The sequence below is a fragment of the Hippichthys cyanospilos genome, chromosome 11 (genome assembly GCF_059441005.1).
Source record: "Hippichthys cyanospilos isolate Australia breed blue-spotted pipefish chromosome 11, RoL_Hcya_1.0, whole genome shotgun sequence".
NCBI lineage: Eukaryota > Metazoa > Chordata > Actinopteri > Syngnathiformes > Syngnathidae > Hippichthys > Hippichthys cyanospilos.
In genome coordinates, this window is record NC_142379.1 from 9,431,268 (window position 1) to 9,457,079 (window position 25,812).

At 40.3% G+C, this 25,812-nt stretch overlaps 3 protein-coding genes and 1 long non-coding RNA gene across 7 annotated transcripts; 2 read left to right on the plus strand and 2 right to left on the minus strand.

The window, feature by feature from the left end:
* Positions 1 to 25: 25 nt before the first annotated feature.
* On the minus strand, positions 26 to 3,875 carry LOC148415783 (amino acid transporter heavy chain SLC3A2). The gene is made up of 9 exons (XM_088427935.1): positions 3,469 to 3,875; positions 2,243 to 2,395; positions 1,998 to 2,077; positions 1,845 to 1,922; positions 1,714 to 1,769; positions 1,415 to 1,610; positions 903 to 1,007; positions 765 to 797; positions 26 to 448 (listed from the first exon to the last, which is right to left on the minus strand). Exons 1-9 carry the CDS (start codon positions 3,854 to 3,856, stop codon positions 62 to 64), a joined length of 1,476 nt encoding a protein of 491 aa, XP_088284061.1. The 5' UTR covers positions 3,857 to 3,875; the 3' UTR covers positions 26 to 61.
* On the plus strand, positions 3,401 to 7,931 carry LOC148415784 (uncharacterized). The gene is made up of 3 exons (XR_015867251.1): positions 3,401 to 3,871; positions 3,973 to 4,056; positions 7,779 to 7,931. It is a non-coding gene; the product is annotated as an uncharacterized LOC148415784 (long non-coding RNA).
* On the minus strand, positions 6,738 to 11,209 carry ppm1na (protein phosphatase, Mg2+/Mn2+ dependent, 1Na (putative)). 3 transcript variants are annotated; one of them, XM_088427938.1, is made up of 7 exons: positions 10,936 to 11,209; positions 10,563 to 10,871; positions 9,681 to 10,252; positions 7,985 to 8,102; positions 7,786 to 7,900; positions 7,641 to 7,704; positions 6,738 to 7,502 (listed from the first exon to the last, which is right to left on the minus strand). In XM_088427938.1, the coding sequence occupies exons 2-7, from the start codon at positions 10,813 to 10,815 to the stop codon at positions 7,470 to 7,472; spliced, it is 1,155 nt and encodes a 384-aa protein (XP_088284064.1). In that variant the 5' UTR covers positions 10,816 to 10,871; positions 10,936 to 11,209; the 3' UTR covers positions 6,738 to 7,469. The 3 variants fall into 3 exon arrangements, with proteins under 3 accessions (XP_088284064.1, XP_088284062.1, XP_088284063.1); XM_088427936.1 differs by having other exon boundaries at positions 10,563 to 11,209; XM_088427937.1 differs by lacking the exons at positions 6,738 to 7,502; positions 7,641 to 7,704 and having other exon boundaries at positions 7,782 to 7,900; positions 10,563 to 11,209.
* A 2,280-nt stretch (positions 11,210 to 13,489) lies between these two features.
* Positions 13,490 to 25,794, plus strand: rtn2a (reticulon 2a). Of its 2 annotated transcripts, none has more exons than XM_088426749.1 (10): positions 13,490 to 13,659; positions 14,346 to 14,399; positions 15,550 to 16,059; positions 17,315 to 17,503; positions 21,849 to 22,056; positions 22,911 to 23,049; positions 24,235 to 24,304; positions 24,392 to 24,438; positions 24,522 to 24,580; positions 24,951 to 25,794. In XM_088426749.1, the coding sequence occupies exons 1-10, from the start codon at positions 13,629 to 13,631 to the stop codon at positions 25,024 to 25,026; spliced, it is 1,383 nt and encodes a 460-aa protein (XP_088282875.1). In that variant the 5' UTR covers positions 13,490 to 13,628; the 3' UTR covers positions 25,027 to 25,794. The 2 variants fall into 2 exon arrangements, with proteins under 2 accessions (XP_088282875.1, XP_088282876.1); XM_088426750.1 differs by having other exon boundaries at positions 13,491 to 13,659; positions 17,318 to 17,503.
* The last annotated feature ends 18 nt before the right edge of the window (positions 25,795 to 25,812 follow it).

Sequence of the window (25,812 nt, forward strand, 5' to 3'; positions counted from 1 at the left end):
TTATTTCAAACTCAAAAGCACGCATCTCATAGAAAAAAAAAAAAAAACGTTGTTTTGTATTTTACGAGTAGCTCCCAGGCTCAAACAATTTGACAACTACAGCTTCACGGGGTCGCAGCACCAGTGTGTCAAGATTGACTGTGCCCAGGCGGTCCATCGCCGTGCTGGCCACAAAGACACCGGCCTTGGGCAGTCTGGGCGCCCAGGTGGGATCCAGGCCGTGGGGTTCGGACCCGGCGTTGAGCAGCACCAGGAAGTGGACACAGCCCCACGAGCGCAAAAAGGCCAGGAGGGGAGGTGAGGAGGAGGGAGGGGGCAGAGTAAAGTTGGAGGAGGCGTTGAAGGGAAGGAAGGTGAAGCTTCCGTAAACTAGAGCTTCTTCACGTGCTCTGTTGTGACTGAGGGAGCTGAAGAGGGCCACTGTGGAATGTCTCGACTTCAACTTCGCCTAAAGAAGAAGATCATGAGTGGCACCATCTGTTTTTGTGGTAAAACATTTTGTACAAGAAAAAGTACAGATATTTGTGTATAAAATAGTAGAACTGATTCAACTCCTTAATGGAAAAAAAAGACTGACATTGAAATGTTCTCACAGTGGCTATAAAAGAAATCTACACACCCTAGTTCAAATGGCCAGTTTTTATGACATAAAAACGAACTAAATCCATCATTTAGACATTCCAGGACCAATAGATGCAGCCATAAAAGTGTCAAGATTACCAACACAATAACTTTGTGAAAATATACATAACGCTATTACTCACTGAGAAGTCAGACGATTTGCTGCCATTTCCTCCCTGACATGAATCATGAGGAGAGAAAAGAAAAAGATGGATTCGAAATGAATGAAGAGTTGCATTTAGCATTTTACAAATAATTAAAGAGTGAAGCTTGAACTGAACCTGTGTGGGGTAAAACTGGTCGTACTGGATCACAGGTGTCCCCGGCAGTGTCATGAGCAACACCAGCAGCACTCGCCTCAAATCGGAAGGGGCTTTGTCGCCAACCTAAGGAGAAACAAGTTGTCCTTTAGACCTCAGGTCATGTTATTATGATCATTCCTACTTAACTATATTTATAAATGCAAAAAATGACTTAAAGTTAGCTATCTTAATGGTTGCATATAGAGAAATGCCACTGACAGGCCAACAGACTGCTCTGGTGTTGCAATCTTATAACCCTCACGCACACAAAGCGTGGGGCAACTCAAGGTAGACAAACAATTCAAACAACAATCAAGGGCATGTTTGTTTAACCTCTGATAAGTCGGACTAATATTAGTGGCCTCCTGAGTGAAGACTCAGCTCCTCATGTACCATATGTCTGTATTACACTGCCCCCAGATGGCCTAGGCGTGCACAACAGGACTGACAACGTCCATTGAATGGAAGCCAAAAAAAATTGCAATTCTTACCATCCAGCCGAGCCACGTGACTTCAGTCGTCTGCAGGTGAGTCTCGATGGCGTCGGTCACCTGGCGGGCCGACAACGGTCTGGGCGAAGCTGGCAGTACAGACCTCAGGACTACATCAATTAAGGTCACGTTAAGTTGCTGGCCGGAGACCCTCAATGGATGAAGGTGCTCTTGCATCTGCTTGACCACAACAATCCTAAACAAACAAACTTGTTTTAATGGTTATAATTAAAATAAAAATCGTGGTTTGGAATTATTTGATGAATTCTGCAATGTATTCTAATGGAAACTGACAATACCTTTCTTCATCTTCTTTACTAAACTCCTCCAAAACACTTCTCCACAGCATCAGAGTCTGCAATACCAATATCCTTAAATCAAATATTCAAAACATATTAATTTTAAAAGTTCTAAAAACGACAGTAGGTACCTTTTCAGTATAAACTTCATCTGTGTCACAAATTAAAAATCCTGCCACACCTTGACTCAACCAAAAGCGAAGTGCACGCTGTGAGAGGGTTATACACATTTTAGCAAATATAAAATTGCTTTACAAAAGTTTTCCTATATGAGCATTTCAGACCTGTGTGGAGTCCCAGGCCTCCATGTCTTCATGAGAGTCAAAACGTTGCACATCGCATACATCCAATACCACTTTGAGGCCTGCGAGATGAAATAAGCACATGTGTATATTCTAAATATTAATTTGTTGATTTGATGTTTGCTCTCCAGAGTGTAGAAAAGATGTCCACCTGTTTCCATAATCACTGTTTCTTTTATAGTTAGTATTTTTGTTGTATTTGGACTTTTAACTTTTTGCTCACTCACTTGCTTTGTCGCTCTCCTCGAGCAGATGCTGAACCTGTGGCAGCATCCGCGATCGTTCCCCGCTCCCAGTTGTGTTTGACGGGTTGAACAAGCCCCTCAGGATGAGCGCACTGATGCCCAAAGATTTGAGGTAGGGTAGCTGATCACACAGTGCTTTATTTAAAGAAGAAAAAAATGTAGGCTTTGAAAAAAGGCTTAAGTTTTAAATTATATTTCACTAATGTAGTTTTTTGTTTTAGAAGGGTCAGTGCACTTATTTAGCTTTTTCAGCAGTAATAAGTTAATATTTTGACTATAAATAATTTGGCAACAGAATTATTTTTTATGTACAATTAATACTTTTAAAAATACATTTTTCCCACTTGCTGTAAACTGAAAATGACATCACTGGTGCTTAAGAGTCAGGTAAAAAAAAAAAAACAACCAATTCACAAGCTGAGCTGGGCACTGTTTCTGCAGTACTGTACTTTAAAATATTGCCATAGGTGTGAATTTTACTTTTTTATTTTTTTTATTTTTGCTGGTTTGTCATTTACAGTCCTGCCGTCCTCGGGTTAGAAGCTGCTGCACACTTATGCTTTAATACTCAGTTATTCCTAGGTGCATATATGTATGTTTGCTGTACATACTGTGTATATACTTTCGTGCTCCCAAGTGTATGACAATTGTTTTTGTTTTGTTTTTTGTTTTTTCAGAAATTTGCAAGATTTATCTGGGTGATAAACCATCACCAAAGGCGTCAGGTGACACAGAGGGTGATGATTGCAACGACGGATTGAAATGACAGATGAAATCTAGTGTTTCGTTGGTCTATTAGTATACCATTTTTAAAACGTTTTCATCGTTCGGCGCTCTGTCGCAAAACGTCGGTCTGTCTGTGACGGACTAACGGATAATCCGTATCACTAACAGCTCTGGGTGTTAACGTTAAAGAAATAGTTTCATTCGAACTTATTTTTCAATACAATTGCTTTGCTACACATCTTTGCAAACGGAAATTAATTTTACTTAAAAAATATAGTATACTAGTGTGTCATTTATACCTGTAACACTAGGGGGCAGTAAACAAACTTCTACTTTCCAGAGAAGAAGGAAATTAGTCGCGTCGCCTCATTAGATCAAGTGATTGGCTACCACATGATGGTAATTTGTAATTGATTGCCCACATTAGAGTGAAAAAAGCCCCACACAATTTCGATACTGACTATTGACCTGAAGTTTCTTACCATCGACGGCCCCCGATTCCCCAGGTGGCATCCCGGTGAAAAAGTCAGTCTGCAGCTGAAAAAAGACCGCCTTCTGCCACCAGGTTAGCGTCGTCGCTACCGGCCGAGGGCTGGTGACGATAATGGCGACGGCAGTAGCCAGCATGGCGACCCACGCCAGCCAGAAGAGCACCACCAGGTAGCGGCGGATCCTCCTCCAGCCGGGCCCGCCCGCCGACTCCTCCAGCTCCTCCTTGCTCATGGGCCGCCATTCCTGCTTCCGTTCGTTCTCCTCCTCGAGTTCGGGGACGAGCAAAGCGGCAGTCTCTGAGGAGCCGCCGCCCCCGCTAACCGAGAGGCCCGGTCCGGACAGGCTGCCGTAGCCGGTGTCTCCGACGTTCAGCGGCATGGCGCTGGACTGCAGGTGAGAGGACACCTTCTGATGGGGCATTCTTATTTATCCCTATTTACTAACGTTTTCTGTCATTCTTATTTATCCCTATTTACTAACTTGTTCTGTCTCAGACTGGTGTTTTTGATGAAAAGTTGGTCCTCACCTGGAGGCCCGTACATGTGGCAAACATTTTGCTTGGAACAGCATCAATTTGAGTGAGTTTCCACGCACATATATAAATAGTAAACATTTTGGTTTATCTAATAGCATTTTTGTTGTAACACATTTTGCATTCACATGCCACATCAACAAATATGTTGCTTTCCATAATGAGAAACAATAACTGCCCCCAAACGATACTTGAGCCCCGCTGACATTGAAAGTTTACAAAATGCTTTTTCCATTTTTGAATGTTTTGTTCTTATTTCAATTAGGGAAAGAGAGGGAGATTATCAGGCAGCCGATTAAGAGTCAACTTTTGGTATTCTGATGAATGTAGGCTTCAGCCTTTGTTTAAAAATCTAATGGCCAATATTAAAACTGATTAAGAACTTGATTTATTTTGCTATTTACTTTTTTAAGTTTTGATTTTACATTTTACAAGCGTTAATAACCCTTGGGGGCTCTCTTTTTTTTAATTTTACAACAAAGATGTATGCTGTCAAATATATTAAAAAAAACACACACACATTATTGAAATCGAAGTAGTTAAACATTTTTAAACAAAGACAAAAGTTGGTGTTTCTTTTTCAATGTAATTATTTTCCCTTTTAATGAAAATTCACATTTGCTCCAAATATCTGTAAAGTTTATGTATGTATTTTAAATATTCTTGCAAATCTGAAAAGTACAATAGACATTTACTTACAAGGCATTTACAACAAAATCAAGAGTTGGCTTTTTTTTTTTAAATTTTAATATTTTCCCTTTGACTGAAAATGAGTATTAACTCAATTTATCTGGTGTTGCCCCCCACGATTACTAGCAATTGGTACTGGTATTGACCCTAAAAAATGTCATATTGCTCTCCCCGTTTTTAACATTCTTTCAATTTAGACATTTGAATACCAGTATGGCCATTGTTGGACTTTATTTAATTTTCCTGCCTGAGTTCATCCACCAAGCACATAGTCTTCCTTACGCAGACTTCATTTCCACTTGACATTTTCCTGCTGAATATTTCCACTTGACATTTTCCTGCTGAACAACCCCCCCCCCAAAAAAAAAAACTACAAAACAATACTCACGCAACTGCTACTCACCTTATCACTTTTCTTTGTCTTGTCGTAGAACTTTTTCCGCGTGTGGTTTCGTTGTCCTTACTTTTGTGGAATGACTGGGTGACAAAGAACTTCTGACCAATAAAGGCTCTGCTGAGTCACTTAATACTCAGGTGCCGATTCACACCACGCACCCTTACAACACATTCTGAAGACACATGGCAAAGACCATCGTGTGCACTTTCAACCTTGCTTCTACTGTATGTCAGACACGTAAGTATTTGGATGATAATAGTGTTTATGTATGAACCAAACTATTGATTGAAATGGAGAGTTTTAGATTTCTTTCTTAGTAAATTGTATGAAATCTGTTTTGGTTTGTCCCCGTGCCACCAAAAAACAAATAAAAATTGTACTTTTTAAAATTCCTCAAAGTACTTTGATCAAAGGTGTCAAACCCGAGGTCCTGGAGCCGGCTCTGGCCCGCCACATCATTTTATGTGGCCCGCAAAATGCTAATTTTGACTTCAAGTTTCTGACTTAAATAGCAAACTTGCAAGTTGTCTTCAACTTTACCAATCTCCCTCTTTGAATAGTTTTTTTTTTTTTTTTAAACTGTCCTCTGATTTCGAGTCTAGGTATATGTTCAAATATCATACTATAAGATTATCAAAAAAATGGTATGTCTACCTAAACCTGTATCCTTTTTAATGTTAAAAGAAAAAAGCAATATAAATCAACTTTCAACAACTGTTAATTATTTTTTAAAGCATTTATACAGGTTACAGCTAAGTCTAAAACAGAAAAAATAAGTGTATCAAAGTGCCTGGGGAAAAAAAAAACTCTTGCAATTACACCTCACAGGACAAAAAAGCCTTTTCCCTGGGGTCATGCGCGCACCCCTTTGACACCACCTCATACGCGCCCCACTGAAAAACTAATGTAAGGGCCTCATCCAGATGAATCTGTGAAAGTACAGTAAGTATCATTAACTCTGGGTTTTGAGTACCGCTAAGCTTGCTTCAGACCCTGTTGATTCTTTTATTTTCCTTATGAAAATAAGTTGGGACTGCGTGAAATTCTTAACTAAATCAAAATCCAAAGTTAATCTGTTTTAAGACCTTATGACTTATATAGTGGCATCCAAAACACAATTTTGAGGTTGTGGTCAGTTTGTTGGGTGGACATTCACTATGTTTATTGTATAGAGCAGGCATGTCCAAACCCAGTCCTCGAGGGCCGCCTATCCTGCATGTTTTTGATGTTTCCGTCATCCAATGCAGCTGATTCAAATGATCAGGTTTGTTGTCAGGCTTCCGCTGAGCTTGCTGATGAGCTGATCATTTGAATCAGGTGTGTTAGGAGGACAGAAACCTCCAAAACATGCCGGATAGGCGGCCCTCGAGGACTGGGTTTGGACATGCCTGGTATAGAGGTTATAGTATTTATCTGGCATAAAGTTAAATGAGCTGTGATGTCATTCCTCACACAGTCTTCCAAAGTTCTTTTAATAAACCACGTGCTAATTCTGTGTATCCGTCACCCTCCTCAAGTACACGTGTGCATTCTTTTATCGTGTTGTGGCTTCCTACTCCCCTTTTGAACCCTGACAGCTTAATGTCAACTTCTTGAGAGTATTGTCTTCGTTGTATTTCTTCACAGAAACGTACAGCAGGTGCCGAGGGCATGTTGTTTATTGTCTTGTGTGCAGTACAATGTGTATATTCCTGGGTCACATCATTAGATACACAATCTAATGACATCAATACAGGAGCTCTATCCAAAATTCAGCATTTACCAAGATGATAAAGATACATTTTGATTGATGTTTGTATGTATGCAGTGGAGTGGAATCTTACACCGAGAGTGGTTTCTTGAATTTTTTTTTAAAATTTTTACATACCTATTCCTATTAAATATTGCTACTCGTTTATATATTTACACGTTTCACATAATTGAATAAAGCACATTAGAAATTACTTATTTGTCAGTATACACAGAGTAGTAATATTTAAGTTGCATACTTTTTTGAGAACGTAAGAATTTGATACAACTTCTCTGGCAATTTTTATACATAAAGTTGAAATTGACTGCATTAAGCTGAGTGGTTTCACATTTCACTATGTATTAACTACATTAGTAAACTTTTAGATGAATCCCTCTCTAATACTGTCAATCAAAAACATTGTAAAGGCCAAATTATATAATGGACTGTCTACAACTGATTTTTTTTTTTTCGATTCATATTGGTGTAAAGTAAAAGTTTAAAAATGGGCCAGAAATTAAAGGAAAGTGTTGCCAAAACCAGAGGTGGGCAACTTACATTTTTTTTGTTGCAGTCAATTAGCTCTGAAATTTGGATGAGCTTGAAGAAAGATGTTGATTAAATTGTTTCCATGGTGATGCCTTTAGTAGGGTTCCCCTTCTGATCTGCAAGTGTCCTTAAAGGATGCAAAACAGCAGCATTATGAGCTGTATTTTATAGAAACTGAATTCATTTATAGGATTTCACATCTTTAGGATGTTGGAGCCAATCAGAGAGTTAAAAAAAAAAGTTCTTTGTTTGTAAGATAGCTTACCATTGGCTCATGAGTCCTGAGAGCTGCGATGTGTTTTTGATACGAAGAGATGATGCAATCACGCCTGCATAGTGATAAATATTGAATGACCACATTTTAAAGTGTTTCATTATGACGAAATCCGTTTCTGTGTTTCAGTACTTACTTGCTGATGATGCCGCCTCCTGGCGGAAGTCCTGGTATCTCCTCCTCAGCCAGAAACTTGATCACATACAAAAGGTCTGGTTCCTCATCTTTGGACCGCATCATTGTGATAATTTCTGTATGTGAAATTAGATTACAAAAAACAAACAAATAAACAACGACTTTTTTTTTTTTTTTTTAATTTTGATTGAAAGGTGCACCTTCTACTTTCATGTCAATGTGTTCCTCCAGTGCCGCCTCCCGCTGCAGTGCCTCTTGGGACACCTGGGGGGCGCCCGGTAGGCACACAATAATGATGCTGATGTTATCCAAACTGCCCTGTAGGGGGCGACAATAATATTGGGAGATAAAGTGACCGTGGAAAATTGATATGACTCACTATCAATGTTTTTCAAAGTTGCAATAATGACAATGATTTAGTGTTTAAGTAACATGTCATAATAGCAATAATTTGAAGAAGTGACCAATACAAAATAGCTTTGTAGGGCACTTTAAATAATTATCTCAAGTACCTGTATCCTATTTATACCTTAAAAATGGTGACGGCAGTGCATGTAATTGAACTTTCACTTATAAAGCGCTTTTCTACCTTTGATACTCCAAGTGCTTTACACTACATTTACCTACTGATGACACAGCATCAGGAGCAGTTAACTAGTGGTTCAGCGTCTTGCCCAAGGGCATTTTAACATGGTCACGGTGGTCGGGGGATCGAATCCACACATAGGAGACGACGACTCTACCACTGAGCCATACCGCCCCTGAAATCCAGTACACTCTGCGACGCATGCTGGTGACATCATGCACATCCTCAATGATGTCATCACACAGGCAAAGATAAGTGAGGCCCATGAGTCTACCGACTTTAAAGATTTTAAGGCGCAATAAATAGAAAACCTTTTTTGGGCTGGATGATGCTTCTGAGCTGGTGTATATTGAGCACCAGCACTACCTCACATTCATCGTTAATCCCAGCCATGTGTTGTCCAATCCCTGAGCGTACCATAATACTGCATACACCTATTTATAGTGTCAGGTTGACGCTCTTGACTGAGAGGCTGAACAAATCTACTTACAAATCAACGTCACTGCAATACCACTACCTCCCTTCAATACACAGCTCCCATTCATAAAAAAACTTGTTGTAGCTGTCAAATAATCATAGAGCCTGTTACTACAGTATATATTGTTACATCACATTAGGTACACCTGCACTATACTATAATAACAAACTTATGTGACTTGCTTAGTAGGGCCCAACTAGGGATTTTTGAGGCTGATGCAGATTTTTTTTTAGCAGAAAAAATACTGATTAAGAAAGGAATAAACTAACATTTCCTCCCAATGCATTTAAATGGGTACAAATTATATTCATATTTTTACTTTGCACGGTCCAGCATGGCATCTAATCCCTACAAAAAGGGGTTAAATAAATATATAAAACAACTTTTTTCTTTTGTTCCCGGAATGCAAGTGGCCTATTCATGAAGTTAAATTGACATTAATCCTTATTTGCCATCTTTTTTGTGTTACGGATTGATGAATTCCTTGTATTGCTCACCTAAACATTGTAAAACAAGATTTGCTTTGTTTTGAATGACAGGTCTGCAAAATGACTTCATTGACAAAATGTTTGAGATCCTAAAAGATACAAGGTTATGGTATAAAGTCATGTTTAATAATGATATCAGTGTTACATGTATACGACTGCTTTTAATGGTTAGAGTGCATAAAGTTCAAACATTAAAGCAATTGACAAATACTGAGCATTTGGCCTCTATATGTTTAGATGATATTTGAAGTGCCATAATTGTTTGAATAATTTGTCTTACCTTACTGTATAGTAATGTCACGAAGATGTTAATGAAACAAATGGGCTTTTTTGTTGTGGCTTACCTTGTAGAGACACAGGTCGATGACTTGCATGCAAATATCTCGTAGGTCGTCGCACACTTGTAGGCGGCTGCGCACAAAGGCGCAGAGTTCTTCATTGCCAATGGCGTCCCAAACGCCATCGCACGCCAGCACGATGAACTCGTCCCGGGCCGCCCGCTCCACCTCGTACACTTCGGGCTCAGGCGACACCAGCTGCTCCGTCTGGGGCCTCCAGTCCACCTCCTTGAAATCGAAGTCGCCCAGCGCTCTGGATACGGCCAGCGAGCCGTTGATGCGCTGCAGTGTGACGGAGCCTCCGGCATTCTGTATGCGCTCCTTCTCCCTGGGGTTGAAGGGTTTGTGGTCCTCAGTGTAGAAGACCAGTTGGCCGTCATTGCAGAGGAGAGTGCGCGAATCCCCGCAGTTGATGAAGTACACAAACTGTGGCGAGATCATAACAGCTGCCGCCGTGGTGCCGCTTCGGTCCCAGTTGTCTTCGCGGGCCAGTTTGTGCATGTGGCGATCGATTTTGAGGAAACCCTCGCGGATTCCCTCCTTCACCTGCTCTGGGTCTTCACTTGCTTTGACCCCACCTGTGGTAAATGCGGGGCATTTTGACATTACTGCAGTTAGCTGTGGCATTTAATATAGCAATATTGCACCTTGACCAGGAACTTCTTGATGTAGAAACACAATCTTGTTTAATTCCGGGACATTATGTGCTGCCATTGTTGTTCATCCAAGGGTTAGCAGCATAATGGATTTTTTTTTCTATATTTTGAATGGTCATAATCGACCCGTTTAATTGGCTAGACGTAAAGTCTATAATAAGAATCATACTGTATCATAGTAATGGAGTTGTGAGAGACAGAAATTCTACAGTTTCATTTTATGCCCCAGTACCTGTGGCGAGGATGTGGTTCAACAGATTCCTGGAGCAGTACTGGGCCACGGTACTCCCTGCATGGCCATCAAACACTGCAAAGTAGGCCCATTCTTTCAGCTCCCCCATCATGTGAGGCATGCACGTGTGCGCATCCTCCATCTGAGCCCGCCAACCCTGCATGCTGGCCACCGCATAGTTGACCCCTGACTCAGACCCCCCCTCGGACACGTGCTTCTCAAGAATGGGCCTCTCCAGGTACGGGCTCGGCATGTCGTCGTCTTCATCGCAGTTGTCCTGCTCCCCGTGCCCTTTTTCTCTTGAGCCGCCTTTGAAAAAGAAAGTCACCATCTTTTCAGTTTCTTTAACCAGCTGGCGGAGGAAGGAGGGCACCTCCACATTGCTCGCCCTGCGCGCTGTCCTCATCACGCCTCGGAGACGCTGCTCGAGTTTCTTGCTCGACCTGGCCGCCGCGCGCCGCCGCCTCCTGCTGGTGACCCTCCGCCGGCCCTGAGTCTTCCTCAACAGGTCCAGGGCAACTGATGTGCAGGTGGACCCAAATCAAATGTAAGTCAAACAGATCAACCTCAACTAAAACACAGTGGTCATACAGGATCTTGCATGCTGCACCAATGAGTTAGATTATGTCACTCTGCTAATTTGACCGGAACTCTTTGGGTCTGTGCGTTCTTAACTCCTCCTTCTTCGCCTCAAGCTTCTATTGGCTTGTCTATTTCAGCGTCTTTATCCCCTTCACCTTCCTCCCTCCCTCCATCTGCAGAACAATCACTTAGATGACTTGTTTGCACACATGAGCCATTCCATTGAATATAATATGAATTTAGTGGCAATAGTCACCCATTCAACTCAGACGGCAGGTGGAAAACTGAAACTTTGGCATGACAAATTTTTTGAATGCAGGAACTGGAACAACACAAAAAATGGCAACATGAAGCATGCTTGTTTTGGTACGTTGAATCTCACTGCACTGTATTAAATATAAAGCATTCCTTAAATCTCGATGATGCAGTTCTGTTGTTCTGTTCACTTCTGTTCACCATTGCTGCTTTGTACTAAATACAAAGTAAATATTCCAATGCAAAAAAGTCATAAATATAATATATATATATACTGTATATATATATATATATATATATATATATATATATATATATATATATAATTTTATAAATCTATTATATATTTAAATATTAAAAATACGATAAAAAGCTTACTTATACTTCTTAATGTAGTCTCTTAAACAGTTGAATTCAGCATGTATATTGTTAAATACAACATTGTGTAATTACAAGTGATAAAAACTACTGTAGATTTCGGTGGTTGTGTCCTCTTGTTTATGGCCGAAATGTTCTTACCTTTTTAAAGCAAACTGATTGTGACTTGGAACATTTGCAGAAACATCATTGGAGTACACATTTGATTCTTATTTTCTATGTGTCTATCAACAGAACTAAACCTTTAATCAGGGTTGGTCACTAGCAGCGTGACAAATGTATTTAAGCTTGGCAGTTTGCCTTGTAAAACTCCCAATTAAGACTTCACACTACAAACTGGATGCATGTGATGGTCTTGACTTGTGATGCACTTACAGGATGATTTGCATGTGATCACAACATTAGATAAGGCTCAGTTTCATTTTAATCAGACATACTTATTATGATCAGTGTAAATGGCACTGTCGTCGTATGAGCCGAAAGACCCACATTACAATTTTCAGTGTGAAAAAAAAATGGTGGATCCAGATGACGGAAGGGTGCAGGGCACTGATAACTGTCGGACCAGCAAAAAAAAAAAAAAATGGAAGTTCCCCACCTCTGCAAAGCAAGTACACCACTAAATATTAGTTGGCTTTATATTAAATATATTTTAGTTTCTGTTTGTTTATCGTGTATAAAGAATCTTGTGTGTTGTTTGAGTTGATTTTCCCTTTTAAGGATACCAATAATTTTAACACATTCAGAAACAACTCAATGTAGGCTTAAAAAAAAGTAGGCTTAAAAAAAAAAGAAAGACTTCTTCATGGGCTGCATGAGCAGCAGCTAAATACCTCTCCCTTGTGGTGTGTCTGTAGAACATCCCATCTCTCACCTCTCATGTTACCTTTTTGTGCTTGTGTGAATGATCCTTATCTAATATGGAAATATTGATTAACAATCTTCATTCTGTAATGTAGGGTTGTCCTTTATCTGAAAAACTAAAAGATTAAACATACAGTGGACCCAATGATTAGCCTATTAGCAAGCTTTTCAAGAGCTTGAAAATGATCCTAATAATTTGAATCGGGTGTGTTAGAGAAAACTGGAAAACTTGGTGTATCCTGATCATGAATCAGTTTTAACACAAATCTCATATTTATAGGTTGTTTAAAAAAAAAAAAAAAAAACAGCTTTTGCTTAACTTGCCTAAATGACACAATAACTTCTGTGAACACATGTAAACCACTCATGCAGCATTTTCCTCTAGTGCGAAGCCTCAAGTATATAATTTACATTGGTAAATATTAACCATGCTAGGTTAAAAAAATAAAATAAAAAACTTTTTGAGGGGGAAGGGGACTTCAAAATTTAAACAGATGTCAAATGCCCCCCAGGCCACATTTTGTAAATATGTAAAAATAGATGCAAAGTTGTGCCTAAAGCACAACACCATACAGCCATACAGTCCATGTGTTGTGTGCTCTCATCTCATTTATTATTGACATCTTCTCTTCCCCCCCATTAGATGCTCATATGACGTCTGTGAAAACCAGGCATTCAGACCAGAGCCATACTCTCATGTGTCTCTGTGTTTACTGTAGTGTATGCTGCTAGCTGCAGCCGCGGCGCTGATTTGAGAGCAGGCAGTCGGAGTAGGAGGAGGGGGCGTATGAGGGGGATGCTGGTGTGAGGCAGGGCGGGGCTGCTGAGTGTCGGAGCTGGAGGCAGGAAGCTGCTCACGCACATCACCAAGGACCACGGGAGAAGAACTAGAGGGTTTACCACACGATTCCCTGGCATCACATGAAAGTGGAAGGGGCCGGGGGGTGTCTTCCACGCTGGGAGGGCTCAGCGATGTCTTGATGGAGTATGGGCCAGGTTTTAGGATTCTCCCACTGCCGTGAGTCTGCTCTTCTTTCCTCGCTTTCCGGATGATGCGAGAGCATATTCCCGCTTCTCATTGCTGTAGCTCAGCATCTTTCTATTGCTAGCAGTATCGTATGTTGGCCCTGCTCTTCATCCTGCCTTTTCTTCATCCCTCGCTCCTGCTCCTCCTTTGATAAACACATGGCTGAACAGAAAGGTTGCAGCAGCACTGTTCGCTGGCAACCCACACTTATTTATACTTGTGTGTTCTCTACATGGGACAGAAAAAATGCTGTAATTGCTTAATCTTTTTTTTTTTGGGGGGGGGTGTAACTATTAAGGGTGTAGAAAAAAACTGATTCATATCAGAAAGGTGGTTTGGGTTCAGAAGATGTGAGTACATTGAATAAATCCAAATATGTATTGAATCTTTTATTGGACCGATACTTCGTACATACTTTCAGTACAAACATACAGCTGTCAGACCCTGCTGTAATTTGAAAATACTGTATTACATAAACAATGGCTGAACAATTAGTTACAGGCCTTAATGTAGATTATTATGACTAGCAAAACCTCTGTGCTAACAGGTTTGAGATTGCAAGGCAGACTGTGGCATAATGGCATTGAATGTAAAACCATTTATGTAATACCTGCTATTTTATTGCCACTATTCTGAGGAATCATAAAAAAAACAATCTGCTCTTTGTTGTCTTGCAGAGGAATATGGCTCAGTGGCCTCCACTCCAGATTCAACGCCCCCATGCACCGACGGTATGAAAGCTACACTCTGACTTATGGCTCAGTGGAGTTTTTTTATTTTTTGTAAATAACAGTGCAACTCTGACATACCACTCTTGTTAAATTTTTTTGAAGAGCCTCAAGTGATTCCATTCAGCTCTCTTTTCAAACATCAAACATTAGACACTTCAGAGGAGTTTTTCAGAGTATCTTGTCACTAAGAATCTTCATAGAAGCGCTGTTACATACTGACACAGAGTTTGAGACCTGGAAATTACAACTGCAAGAAGTACAAATTGATGACATTAAAGAGTTTGTCTCCTTTATTGCACTTTCCACTCAGAATAGATTTTAATTGTATGAAGTGCACCTCTCCTGGGATACAACTTGAGAATAATATAAGAAATAAAAAACGTTTAGGGCAAGTTGGGCTTTTTTTAAAGGCTACCCACATTTGCAGGTCCTATGATGATAAATAACAAATGTTTTGAGAATCATACACACTACAATTTATACAAGGTGTCAACGTTACAATAATATTCTGTATTTAACCTTTTTTAACATCCAAGAAATAAAACATTACATTGAAAATCAAGTACAATCAAGCTGTGGTTGGCATAAATGTCTCACAATCAAGCAGTCCCAGGATTGAATCGTATCGATTGTAGCAACAATACTACTTGCCTGTCAAGATTTTGTCAAGGAAGCAAAGTTAATTACCGATATAATTCAGTTACTCAGTAGATAAGTATTGATTCTAAAAATTTGGCCTTTCATACTAACATTTTTTAATTATTTAATCAGTTATTCCATTAGTCGAGCAATCTGTTAAAATTTATTTGCATTGAAGTTTTTAACAAAATTATTAACCCCATCGCCCACTGAGATTATTAACCAACAGGAAAGTTACCGGTAGTCAGAATTCAAACACTCAGTAGCTTATTGGTGGAATTATTGATTACAAAAGTTTGGGCTGTCATACAAATATTTTTTAATTTAATTTAATTTTAAACAAACAAGACAATCCGCTCTTATGAAGGACCACAGATATCAAAGAATAATTGCTATTGAGAAGCTACATTTCGGTGGATTTGAACAATTTCAAATTTAACACTGGCTCTAAACAATAACTCAATTATTTAAGTAGTTTTTTTTTTTTTAACTGTCACACTATATCCTCCAGGTGGTAACGAGGAGTCTGAGCTGTACGAACTGCAAACAGCGAGGGACTGGTCGGAGGATGAAGAAGCCGGATACGATGATGACGACACACTGGCCTCCTCCCCATCAATTTGGGGCACGCCGCGTCAGAACTCCCTCGAGTTGACCTTCTCCTACATCGCCATTGCCGAGCCAGAGGCCGTGGGGGCCTCGCGTTCCCACCGGGAGAGGCGCAGGGGCGGTTCACGGGGAAGTCGCACCTCCTTAGTGCGTACGGACACCCCAGAGACGCCTCTGGACTCCCCTGACGTTGAATGGGAGCCACAAAGCTGCCTGAGTCGGGCAGATGAGGAAGATGGCAGAATGGACAGCAGGACTACAAGCCCGAGGAGAATGAGGAGGCAAACTGAGACCGTAACAATGCAGCCATCGCCCCAAACCGTGGACCAAGACACTCAGGAGAGTGATGCAGGCATCAGAAGTGAGGAGAGCAGTATGAGCCAAACTTTATCTCAACCGCCCATACTTTCAGGTACAATCAATTCCATTCAGCCAGACAGAATGGTTTAAATAATTCATATGAGAAGTGTACAGTGTTCTCCTGTGTATTTGCAGCTCACAGATTCATGTTTACAGATTTTTGGGAGGGAACCTACAGTACTGTTATTTGCTGTTTTTGTGCTCAGAACAAATATATTAGTGTATTGCCTTGAAGTTAAAGCGAGTTGAGGGTCTTCATTTAGGCAAACATAATGCTTTGTTACATCTTTGTGCCAATGAATTATGTTTATGAATTGAAGAGTTTCATTTAAATAAAAGTAGCGCTTTGCAGCCGTCTTGAGGCTTTTTAGTGTCAAGGTACATTGTTAAAGTAATTTGAGGAGCTTTCTCTAAACCAGTGGTCTGCAATTGGCTGGCAGCCAGTCTGGGGCGTCCCCGCCTACTGCCTGAGGTGGCTGGGATAGGCACCAGCAAGCCAGCGATTTATAATTGTGTCATCAAACACAGTTTAACACCCCTTAAGATCCTTTCTCAAAGTACTGTGCTGCCACCTATTGGTAAAGACTTTTTAGATTTTTTTTATGCTGCATCGAACTAATCTCTCAGATAACAACAGTTTCCAAAAAAACAAAAAAAAAATGGATAATTTCTCACAGCACTCTTGACTTAATTCTCATGGAACACAGTGTTTTTCAAAACACTGCTCTAGGAGGTACCTACGTGAAATTTTAAAAGATCTTCAAAGATGATCCATTTTCTATAGTCGCTTTTCCACACAAGGGTCGGAGGTTTGCTGGTGCCTATCCCAGCTGACTTCGGGCAGTATGCAGGGGACACCCTAAACTGGTTGCCAGCCAATCACAGGGCACACATTGACGAACAACCATTCACACAGCCAATCACACCTAAGGAAGATTTTAGTGAGCACATTACACCTGCCATGTATATTTTTGGAGTGTGGGAGGAAGCCGGAGAGAACTCAAACGGGCTCGGAAAGAAGATGTGAACTTCACACAGAAAAGCTGAAGCCATCTGGAATTGAACTCAGTTCACTTAACTGTGAGGCGGGCGTGCTAACCACTCATCCACCGTGCCACATTCAAAAAGTATTATCTTTGCAAAAACTAACTTTAGAACAATTTAAATATTTCAGAAAAGCGTATGCTGCAAGTCCATAAAAAAGTTTTATATTTGGTATAGTTCACAAAAGACCATTGTAACAGTTGGGAGTACACTGATGATGGTCATGGAGTGATGTGATGTGTGATGTCATCCCTTTTTCCCAGCAGCAGCATCCTCGGCGACCTCCGAACCTGAGTCACCCATCATTTCAGAAGAGTCCCTGCATCCCACTAAGCCCGAGTCCACGTCGCCGGTCGCCGTTTCTCCAGATACTCAGGAAAAGCTGCTGAACCAATGTTGTTACTCAGCCCTTAACCCCTCAGACAGCGCCACAGCGTGCCCACACATAGCAGGTACGTGCCTTTAAAATTTTGCAACTTCCTAAATGTCCCCATCTTTATCGGGATAGACACTTCCAATGGTCTTGAGTAGAAACTGATCAGACTTTCACTTTAATCCTTCAAGAGCAAGCTCAGATAGATACTCACACTTCAAAGGTCCTGCTCTTTCACTGTGACTCCATGGCAACTTTCTCCTGGATTCAGGAAGAATCCACTAATTGTTGGAATGTTTATCTAGTTTAGGCTGAGGTCTTCAGCACATTGGTGCCTCACCTTTTGAGTACAGCAGTTAAGATGCATTTAGCTTGATCATTTGCGTTTTTGTGATGGCATGTTGCAGTTTGTGATAGCATCCTTTCTTCCTGTTCTGTGGCATTTTAAGTGGAAGGCCATTCAAAACAAAGCTAGGCTTATTTTAGTGGTGTGTTGGGGGTTGCTGTGAACCCTGGAACTTTTGATAAATGTGCAGCAAAGTTGCTGACAGAGTTTAGGGTGTCCCGAATAAATAGACCACATGAATCTATTGCCGCTTCATGTTTCTGACACTTGGGTCTGCTACTGCGCATCAAACCAATAATAGGTTTAATATAACCAATAATAGAAGTGGCTAAGTTGGCCATGAACTGTTTTCTGCGGTTACCTTCACTGGGATTCCACAGTTTTTTTTTCCCCCTTTTTTTTTCTTTTTTTATTAACTCACTCATGTGTGATTTATAAATGTTAATTAAAAATGGTTGTCTTTGTTAACCTGATTTTAAACTAAGAGCTACCAGAAATAATGCTGATAAATTCCCCTCAATAATTTTTGTATTGCAGTGGTAATGCAAACACAAACACATACACATCTAACTGCCAATGTTTGAGATCACTAATCATCTCAATACAACTGGTGACAAACTTTCTTTATTGTCATTCAGAATTTTTTTATGACTATTTACTTAAATCTCATCAATATTAAGTGAAGCGGCCTTTTGTTGTTTGCTAGCCGCTAGCTTAACACTTCCGCTAACTTAACATATATAAACGCCCCTCTAATACGTGATATTTTGCTGGTTCTGTTTTAATATCTGACTTAGTAAGCAAAATGGCTACGCTTTATGACCCACTTTAAGAATTTTTTTATGCTTTTGTGTAGATTTGGTATAAAGGCTTTGTGTTTGACCAAACAATTTGCAGTAGTTGTCGTGACTATAATCTTTATGAGTTAAAAGAAAAACCCTTTCATTGCAGTAGTGGGAGTGGGCGGCGCAGTAGGAAAGATTTATTTTGGGCTGTTTGAGCTGGGGGCTGCTGAGCGAGCAGGGCCTGGCCAAAAACAGCACAAGGGGGTCGAGGGGAGCACGGCGGGACAGCGAGGGTAGCGAGGCGAAACGGCAGCCAAAATGGCCAGTAAAGGTGAGAGAACTTGGCTGAAAATTGGAAAAAAATGAAAGGTGTGCTCAACCAACAGTGTCTTAACATTGTGATGATAATTTCTAGTGGTGCGGTTTGTGCAAAAGTAGGAATGTCCCCAGACCTCGTTTTATCATGGTGGACTGCTTAGCTTTGTAGTTTGATTGACTATTTTTGGGGGGTAAATAAATGTGTAAAATATTCTGTTGTAAATATCTGTATAATTATCAGAATACTAAATTGTGATGCGCAGGCTGCATGGGTTCAGTTCCCACTCGACTGTTAAAGGGACACTGTGTAAGATTTAGACCGTTTTTTTATTACAGAACGCAGGAGGTGCTGCATTTACCATTGTTCGTAGCCATAACAAACATGGCAAGCTCTGGAGAAGTGCCACCCCCCCATGTAATATAACTGATTGATAACTAGACCTACGATTATATTTAAAATATACTGTTGGTCATTAAGAACACATTTTTTTGCAAGTTTTTAAAATCTGTAATCATTTAATATACAGTATTACTTTTTAATGAGAAACTGTCTAAAGGAGTTGCTTACAGTATTAGGTCACTGTAGTCTTTTTCAGCCAAATCAGGTGTTTGTACCTGCAAGCTTCCACAAGCAATAGTTCGTCTGCCATGTTTCCCGCGCAGTAAAGAAATTCCGGAAGGTACCCCTTGCGGAAAATCTGGCCGCATAGAGGGGCGTGTTTGCCAAAATTACGTCATTTGACACATGGAGCCGCACGAATCTCACATAAACCAAGCCTTGCTGCTGCTCTTCTTGCTGCTGCTGCAAGATTAGCTCGCTATTTCTTAAGCTTAATGAAGTCTTAAACTTGCGTTTGCCCCCTGGTGGTGGGAAGACAAAGTGCTTGATTTGACATGTCTAGGTAGCCAGCTTTCTAAACGTCAATATTGCTGAGGATCATCTTAACTAATCGTGGCAGCCAATATCGTGATCGAAAGTAAAATTCGATTAACTGGTTTTTAACATTGTCATTGTCAAAGGCCACCAGGAAGAAAAAAAAAACGGCAATTGTGCTCAAAAATGGGTGATATTATCAAAAACAGATAAGCACGAGCCGCCGTACCAGATTTATTTTCTAACGTAGTGCTAGAACTGGCCTGATCTGTGACAGACATTATAGTGCCGCAGAGCATCCAGTGGTAAACTCTTCTTGCCTCCTTGACTAATCATTATAAATAAGTACTTTGTTTTTTGGGCGTTTGATTTATAATTTAATGTTTCCAAGCATCATTGTGGTATGAACTACTATATTAAAACTTGATGATGTAATTAATTTGCACACTTTCCTCTATGCTAGATGACAGGTAGTCATAACAGCATTTTGTATCATTGAAAGGGAATGCTTTACGAGAGCCATTCTTGGATACTTTACAACATCACTACACTGTAAAAATCTGAGATGTCAATCAGGGTAACACTGTTGTTTATTCGGTTCCAAATGGTTGTCACCTGCTGCAAACTGAATGTTCCCCCCTCCCCCTTGCCCTTGCACACATGAACACATACAAAGGCCATGCTGAGTGTAAACGCCAACAGGCGTTCAAACAAACGCTAGTTTACTGTTATTTTTTTCCCTATAATCCTCACTGCCGAGTCCAGGAAGTATCTGTTTATTCCACTGGAAAGTGTCAGTGTTTGGGCTGATTGATAAGCACAAGCATTCCAGACAGTTATATGGTGTCACTGTCAGATGGAATTCTCATATCTCCAAAATCACTACTTTTCAAGAAATTAAAAAAAAACAAATATTGCACTGTTAAAGTTGCTATTTTGTCTTATATTGCCATCATGTACCAATGTGTATGAAAATGATCACTTTGCAGACTTTCAAAATTGTGGCAGGATATTGCTGTACGACTCCCATAGAATGAGGAGAGAAGGTTTACAACAGTTTTTTTCCTACATTTGAGCATTCAACAGCATTATCTCTAACATTTTCAGTATTAACTGACAATGTAGGGACAGACCAATACTGAAATGAGAATGAATTTGATTAACAATCTGTTAACGTGTTGTTATGCACTGTATTTGTTTGCCCCTTTTTGTCTAGTTCCGTTAGTAAAGAAAATTGTGAAAAACCATATATGATAGAAATCTACAACCACAACTCAGTAAATGATTCTCCTAGTAAATAGAAAAACTAGGAAACTGAATTACATAGTCAGCTTCATAATTCTGTGACACTGTGACTGTTCTGTCGCCAAGGCAGCTGTTGCCGGGTGACGAAGCGAGATGAAACCAAGCGGGTGTAGAAAATGGTGCTGACGCCTGGCAGCAGGTGCCTTGAAAGGCTGCATTTAAATTCCCCTCGACCGCTTGCTTCGCTCTGTCATCTGAGGGCTAAAATTAGCTCGAGCTGGATCTGTATGTGTCCTCTTCGCCGCTTTGGCGTCTCATGGTGGGAGGCTGAATGGCACTCTGCTTCATCAGGTCACCCCCCCTACTGTTACTATAGCCATCTTGCTCCCCTTGCCATCTTGGAACGTATTGATCTTTCGCCATGTTCAAAATGTAAAGTACTTACTGCATCCTAATGATTCTGAAATTGTTTTACACCGAATAACACCTACAAAAATCTCAGCTCTCCAGCGTTGTTTTTCACCTGGTCTCCGGTTTCATCCAACACTACAAATACATGCATGCTCGGTATTGTTCGTAGCTGTGTTTGTGATGTGAATGGTTCTTTATCGCTGTGTGCGTTGTGGTCAGCTGGCAGCTTGCTCAGGGTGTAGCTGAGATAGGCTCCAGCATGCCCACAACCCTCATGATAACAAAGCGGACAAGAGGATGGATGGATGGATATGTTAGGCAGTATTCACATTAACAGTGCTCATAAATTGAATTTTTGTGTTTACGAAAAGCCAAAGGTATAAATTAAACTTTAGCACCTTGTATTTTTTACTCTAATTTCTATTCCATCTCCTATATCTTCCAGTCATGGACCTGATCTACTGGAAGGACACGGAGCGAACGGGAATGGTTTTGACGGGCCTCGTTGTGGGTCTCCTGTGCCTGTTCCAGCTCAGCATTATCACTGTGGTCTCCACGGTGTCCCTCGCCATCGTGTGTGTTACCATATCAGTGCGCATCTACTACAGTATCCTCCATGCCCTCAAGTGGGGCGATGGAGAACACCCCTTCAAGTAAGCTCTTTTGGTTTTATTACGTGTATGGATGGGAAGTATACAGTAAGTGAAAAATATACCTATGTACATTGGTACCTGGATTTTGAGTGACCCATCTATTTTTTTTTTTTTGAGATGCAAGCCATATCTTACTTCCAGATGTTTATTGTTTGAATTGCACATATGTAATAATGCATATAATAAAACCACATAACCTACAAATGTTGGTTAACCTAAAGCTAGCGCATAATTCAAACCCCATAGAAGGAAAAACAAACATATGGTCCAAAACTTGGACAAATATTATTTTTGTACACAAATTATTGCACATTCAGCTGCAATCACATAGAAATGTCAGAATCATTGCATTTTGAAATTTTACATGTTTTAATCATCTGCTGGAAATGTCAGCTCCCCGGTGTTTTTTGATTCTTTAAACTTGACCAGATAAACTTGATCCTTTCAGTAAAATTCCAATCCAAAAGAAATAATGGAAATAGAATTCAATTGATGACGCTCAAAATTAAGTCATTAATTAAAACTGTAATTGTTCAGGCACCCAGAGGCATTTTTTAGTGGACTGATGTCTTGTTCAAAACTACATGTACTCTTAAAACAGTTGGGGCAACTGTGTGGCTCATGAAGGGGACATTCCACTCTGGTCACTCTAACTCAACTTTTTGTGGTTATTCATTTAGCTCAAACCGTTGAGTAATCCACAAAACAACCCCCAATTCATGGGTTTAACGAATAACCCGAAAAGTTAGGTCAAAATGACTTAAGGTCCATTTTTGATCCTGCTGTTGTTTTGAACATCTTCTTTGAAAAAGATGCTGGTTCTAACTTTCTTATCTTTTGAATGTGTGTGTCAGGTCATATTTGGACATGGACATCAGTTTTAGTGGAGAACAGAATGAGTTGTACATGCAGAAAGTCATTGTCGCCACTCTGTCTGCCGTGGACAGTCTGAAAAAACTCTTCTTTGTCGGAAACCTCTTTGAGTCCCTCAAGGTAAGAAAGAAGGCCGATTTAAATGGCCAGCATTTATGAATGCCTCACCTTTACGTCTTAACTTTTTGATGTCTCTCTTTAATTCTTTTAATTTTGCATGCCATCCATCTTAACTTTCTCCTCATTCATCACTGGCTGTGACAGCAGTGGCCTTCTCATTATGCTCGCTCCAGGCCTAGTGTCAAGCTACCAAATTTGGCCCACGTTACTGCCGGCGTCTGTCATGCCGAATCTACATATTTCAGTCATCATGTGTCACCAGTATATTTGTCTTTATTTTGAGGGGTAAACTTTTAAAAATATTCATATGATGTCAAAGCTGTGTGTGTAAACACAATCCTTGCTAAAGCTGTGTTGGAATGAGACACTGTGGCCTTTGTGAGGATAAGCAGCTCTAGAAAATGGATGAATGTATTATCAGCTATTCTGTGAGGAGTTAAGTGGAAATGAAAGAGTTTATGTTTTTATAAAATTCATGTGAAGAAAACACAAAAACAAGCAATTAATACACCCAAACGCTGCCTGGCACAAAAACTGACAAATATAAACTGACCACTTTTCTGCCACAGTTTTTTTTTTTTTTTGCAACTATGTTTGTTAATTGTAAGCAGCGCACCTTCCTTTATTCATCTGCCATCTTTAAATTGACTCCTCGGACTATTAACAGCATATGTTTATACATAGAGAGGGCTGTAGGACTTTAGCAGTACATTTTGTCTGGCTGTGCCTTAACCTGAGGACCTTCCAATGTCAACCCTGACCTGGCTGGAATGTGATATGACACGCATTGGGGGGAGGAGGAGGAGGAGGAGGGTATACGTAGATGGCGCGGGATAAAGTGGAGTCCCTCCCAATCCCAGACCTTCATGTCCCATATTGGGATAAGCTGACTATGAAGTAGGAAGGGGGACACTGACCCCATTGATGCCGTAATGCTTTTTGTGGCACATGATCTCACTGGAACTTCATTTAGATTTAGATAGGACACAACAAAAACCTGCGCTAGAATTTTATTTTCTAAATTCTCCCCAATTGGCATTATAGCGACTCAAACTACAAAGAATAGGAATGGAAAAGAAAAATGAACTGTCCTTTCAGAAAGCATATTTGTTGCTGCTAGGTAAACTGCTTTCAAATGGGTGATGAAAACTTACCGTATATATATTTTTTCATCTTGCTTTATAGTTGCTGGTCCTGATGTATCTTATTACGTACCTGGGAGATCTGTGCAATGGCCTCACGCTCTTCATCATCGGTACCGCACCACTTTTGAAAAGATTTAGCAACATCTTTGTTTACATTTCACATGTATATTTTGGCTTCTCCCCCTCCCTCTGCACAGGTGTGATCTCTCTCTTTTCTTTGCCACTTTTCTACCGACGGCATCAGGTAAACCTTTTTATTTAATTATTGTTGGTGTTGAGGCCTTCATTTGCATATTTCATGAGAGTAAAATTTTGTTTGTGTTGCAGGAACAAGTGGATGGTTTCATCGCAAAGATCCAGGCTGTTATTGACAATATCAATGACTTGTGAGTACAGCACCATCTTGTGGCTTGATGAATCTGTGCAGCTACAGTGTTAAAATTTTGCCGTGATTTCACAGTAAATTATTGGTTAGTTTTGTGTTACTTTCACAGTAATGAATACAGCAAAATCCTGTGAATGCATTCACAACAACATACTGATAAATGGATTCTACTGTAGAATAACAGTGAAGTACTGTAATATCCAAGGCTTTACACAAGTATTCATTGTAATATTACTGGGTAACTTAAATACAACAAATTACTGTAAATTAACACAGGTAATTATTGTGTCCGTTACCTGGATCTGTTCCAAAAGGATATTTTTTTCCGCGCCCCCCCAACTCCAATCAATCATTTTGTTTCTTTCATGCAGCCTACAAAGACTGGCCCACGGGGGTGCCCTCCCACCCGACGAGACCCCAGGTGGTGCCAAACCTAAAATCCAGTAAACACCGATGAAGGACAGAATCACAAGGAGCTGCAGGCCGCCACTGCGATGTCTTACCCAGCAAGTTGTCCAAGCTCCATATGATCGAGCTGCTATGTCCGGAAAGTAGATGGGACGTTCACTATTGGAACAGAATGTGTGTGGAATGAAAACATTTTTTTAATATCCAAAAGTGTCTGTTGAAAGCTGACGTCCAAATGAGCCTCCTGACACCCCCGTATGGAAACTTCATGTTGACTTGACGTCAATATTCATGGTCTCATTGACAAGGCGCATGATATTTTACGAGTGCTTATTTGTCTTCATGACTGTTTCATGTGTGTGTGAATGTGTGTGTGCTTGTGTGCCTGAGTAAGGAAGTCACTCAAACAAGCAATTAAAGTCACTTTTGTCCTTTTTCAGATCTAACATTTCCTTTTTTCCTCTGTCGTCACGAAAGCTCATCACAACGTGCATTATTGCTGTTTAGCCACCAGTTATGGGCAATGTGCTCCATTGGTGCAGCCTGCTGCGTCATTATGATAGAAAGGATGAGAAAATGTGTGCGCAGATTAACATAGTGTACCTTTCTAACTGCAGGATCAAGTATATTCAGGAATGACTTTTATTTTTCAATTTATCCAAGCAAACGCATCCCTTGTTCACGTGCACCTTTCTCTACCAAGAATGGACTTTTGTATTTGTACGATGCCTTTGTGATGACATGACTGGTTATCTTTGAAGTAGAATCCCTTTTAGAAGTAATAAAATTGGTCAGGATGTTCTCCAACGTATAGTCTCATGGCTT